Below are 3,849 nucleotides of genomic sequence, written 5' to 3' on the forward strand. Positions count from 1 at the left end.
TTTGTTCTCTTATTTGGGAACCATTCCAAAGTGGGGTAAAGCTTCACTCACGAATCTTAACGCTTTTTTAACGTCAGTTCAACGGACGAACAAAACGACAATATCTCTGTACTCTTACCATCTCTTTGGAACCTCCTGCATCTCTCACGCCACACTCATTTTCTAACATGCCTACTTCATTTTATGGGTAAACTGAGCCAATTGTATCACATTATCAATAACATTATAAATTCTACGAGTATTATTTAATGCTCTCTCCGTTCCCTAAAATTATTCCTATTTATTACTTCATCCGTTTCGAATTACTCGTAATATTATAAATATTGTTGTATTCATTAATTATCTTTAATTTATGATTAATATTTAATCTATAAGTTAAAACAGACTTATATAAAATCTTGTTTGATTGCTCTCAATGAAAATATTATTAATATCTAATTTTTATAAATTTTTATTATATATAGTTTAAAACAGACTTATATAAAATCAGAACTAATTAGAACTAATATATATTAAACAAATTCATAATACAAACTATAAGTTTCCACGGTCTCAGCTCAAAAGGACATCCTTAGCACTCTCATCAACATTGCTAACCCGATTATTCCCGACCGGATCCGATCTGTAATCAGCTAAAAGATGGAAACAACAAGAAATCAGATTAAACTGAGTGAGAAGCAACAATCCAAAACAATTAAACACATCAATTCAAAACAATGGTTTAAAAGCAACATCAGTTTCCTAGATCTATGTGCGCACAGGGAGTCTAGTTGAGAGGAACATCCATAGCTCTAAGGCTATGTCACTCTCAGGTGAGGCTAGTGAATATTTGAATGACAATTCACCTGAAAAAAAGGGAGTAAAGAGACAACACTCCACTACTCCGTCAATGACCAGCTCGTGAGCCCGATCCATTGACCATATAACAATAATAATATAATCAATCAATCACGAATCAGTTTCAATAATTATAATTTCCAAAACAGCTTGATGAAACCATTTCAAACAATAGTCTGATCTGGCCAGACTCTTTAAGGGACTGCTACTACTCACCAATGACACTTCAAGAAGCTAAGTCCGTTTCTCCGCGATCACAACAAAGGTTCCTCGATGACGTCGCCTCCTGAAGCATAACAAACATAACATCAGAACAAAGCGTTCGATACTACAAACTAGGTTCATATAACTTATTGCATCTCCTCCTATGATCGCATTTTAGTTCCATCTTCTATTCTAATATTTCTAATTTCAAAGATTGCACAAGTTCTAACTCCAACCCCCAAAATTATAAAAAAATATATAACCTTGTTTAAGACTAGCTTATATTTTTGTAAAGATCATACGTCTCCACAATTCCCTTTGAATTTCCAATTCAAACACTTCTATGTTCATCTAGACTCAAAACCAAGAAACCAATCAAGAATAACAAACTATCCAAAAAGAAGAACACCGCTAATTTATCCATTCAACTAATAATTTCCACACGAACCCTAGATACTTTCAAAAACATCCAATCATATGAAATCAAGGGTTATATCCAACACTTACAATTACACAACTATTCGATAAATAACAACAACAAAGATTTATCCACCATTAGTAATTTCACAAGAATCTCCTAATATTCAAGAACATCAAGTTTCCATAATCTTTCTACATCCAACATCCTATCGATATTCTAATCTTCATAAATTCATACTAATTAATAATTCCAACAAATTGTTTAAACATTCAACAATTTACCATTTATACATCATAAAACCCAAATTACATTTAATTTTAGAATTCTTCCCAAAATTCCTCAATCACTATCTCCTATAATCACATATCAACCATCACTAGATTCTTTTAATTAAAAGTAAACACACACATATAATTATACTTGAGGTTTCCTATTATTTTCATAGTTACAAGATTCTTGAATGTATTAACACAATAATAAGGTTCAAAGAAAGAACAATAGAAAATTGATTTAATAGAGTATCATAAAATGGCAAGGGAAAGGAACAATTTCAAGAGAAGAAGAGGTGTTATACCCGACTGATTTTGTGAAGGAGATATGGGTTGATTGACTTCGACTTTCCCTGGAACAAGGACACCAAAATCGATCAGAAATGGGGTTGCTTCCGCGGTTGTTGCTGTCTGTAACGAGAAGTAACCACCGAAAAATAGTGGTGGTTCTTGGGCGCACGATCTCAGGGTCTACGAGAGGGGAAGGAAATCGACTATTAGTTGAAGAATTTTAGTGTAAATCCGCCATTTTCAAAGGAATGGCGGCGAGAGAGGAGGAAGGTGATCTTGCTGTTTTTGGTTCATACCAAAGGAAAGGGAGGAGAAAATGGTTGCCTGATTTCCTTTGAGTTCATCGCGTCAGAGAGGGAAGGAAGAAGGATCTTGAGTGCTTTTTTTTTTTTAAAAAAAAAAGTCAAATTAAAAGAAAAGGAAAAGAAGAGAAATTAAATTGAGAATATTTTATGTCATGTGTATTTAAGATCATTCTCGTACTAATAATTCTCTCAAGCTCACTCGTCCTAAATTATTAATTTTTCAAATGTTACAATGAGATCTACAATGAAATATGAAAAACAAAAGCAATAGGCTCAAAATGGGTATTCAAATTCAAGCTTAAAGCGGATGGCACACTTGAGAGATATAAATCTAGGCTGGTAGCCAAAGGCTACAACCAAAAATATAGCATTGACTACGATGAAACTTTCTCTCCTGTGGTTAAATTTTCTACCATCAGATGTATAATTGTTGTAGCCATATCAAAAGGATTGACCATAAACCAATTGGATGTGAATAATACTTTCCTGCATGGAGAATTAAAGGAAGAAGTCCATATGCAACCTCCCTAAGGTTATTACCAGTCCACTAATCATGTATGCAAGCTAATGGTTATTATAACGGGTAATGACCTTCTTGAAATTTTGAAAAAGATTGGCTCATACATTAATCTACTTGCAATTTATGTCATTATTAGATATAACAGGTAATGATCCTCTTAAAATTTTGAGCTACAAGACTCACATGCATACAACTTTTAGCATAAAAGAGCTAGGTAATCTTAGCTATTTCCGAGGACTAGAGGTTCATCACATCCAAAATGGGATCATATTACATCAGAATAAATTTTCAAATAAGCTTCTTAATGATAGTGGCATCACTACTTTAGAAAAGTTGGCATTCCTCTCCCTAGCAAAGTAAAATTGTCAACCCATGAAGGGGACTTGCTACAATATCCTACATTCTACAGTAGCCTCATTTGCAAACTCAACTTCTTGACTAACGTACACCAGGCTAGATTTGTCATACACAGTACAAGCTCTGAGCCAATATATGCAACATCCTAAAACTACACACTGGGAAGCACTTCAGGACACATTGAATTATGCTCACTCTACTTGTGGACAAGGCATTGTTCTATTAGGAACAAACCAAATTACTTTACAAGCTTTCTCAAATAGTGATTGGGCTTCTTGTCCAAACTCAAGAAGGTCCATAACTGGCTATATCCTACTCCTAGGTAAATCCCCTATATCTAAGAAATCCAAGAAACAAAGCACAATATCAAGATTTAGCTCTGAAGCTGAGTATAGAGCAATGGTAGCAGTGCTGCTGAGGTCACTTGGATGGTTAGATTGCTAGAAGAGATAGGTATGGAAAACCTTCACAATGAATGTAACACCCCACCTAATATCTATTTGATTTGGCTAAAGTGCTACTAAGTGTACATCAAATTTACACTTTAATAAATCTCTAAAAATGCACTATAAATGTAACTCAACTTTAATAAATAAATTAATATGAACTGAAAATCAAATATAAATAAACTCAAAGGTACCTACA

General features: G+C 33.7%; 1 protein-coding gene across 1 annotated transcript; it reads left to right on the forward strand.

Annotated features, from left to right (window-relative positions):
• Positions 1–2,894: 2,894 nt before the first annotated feature.
• LOC130799301 (uncharacterized mitochondrial protein AtMg00240-like) lies at positions 2,895–3,648 on the forward strand. The gene is made up of 2 exons (XM_057662403.1): positions 2,895–2,992; positions 3,300–3,648. The coding sequence occupies exons 1-2, from the start codon at positions 2,895–2,897 to the stop codon at positions 3,646–3,648; spliced, it is 447 nt and encodes a 148-aa protein (XP_057518386.1).
• Positions 3,649–3,849: the final 201 nt, after the last annotated feature.

The sequence above is a fragment of the Amaranthus tricolor genome, chromosome 14, assembly GCF_026212465.1.
Source record: "Amaranthus tricolor cultivar Red isolate AtriRed21 chromosome 14, ASM2621246v1, whole genome shotgun sequence".
Taxonomy (NCBI): domain Eukaryota; kingdom Viridiplantae; phylum Streptophyta; class Magnoliopsida; order Caryophyllales; family Amaranthaceae; genus Amaranthus; species Amaranthus tricolor.

Coding starts and splice junctions, on each gene's coding strand:
- LOC130799301 (XM_057662403.1), top strand. CDS start 2,895: ATGGTTATTATAACGGGTAATGACCTTCTTGAAATTTTGAAAAAGATT. Junction 2,993..3,299: donor GTCATTATTAGATATAACAG/GTAATGATCCTC, acceptor AACGTACACCAG/GCTAGATTTGTCATACACAG.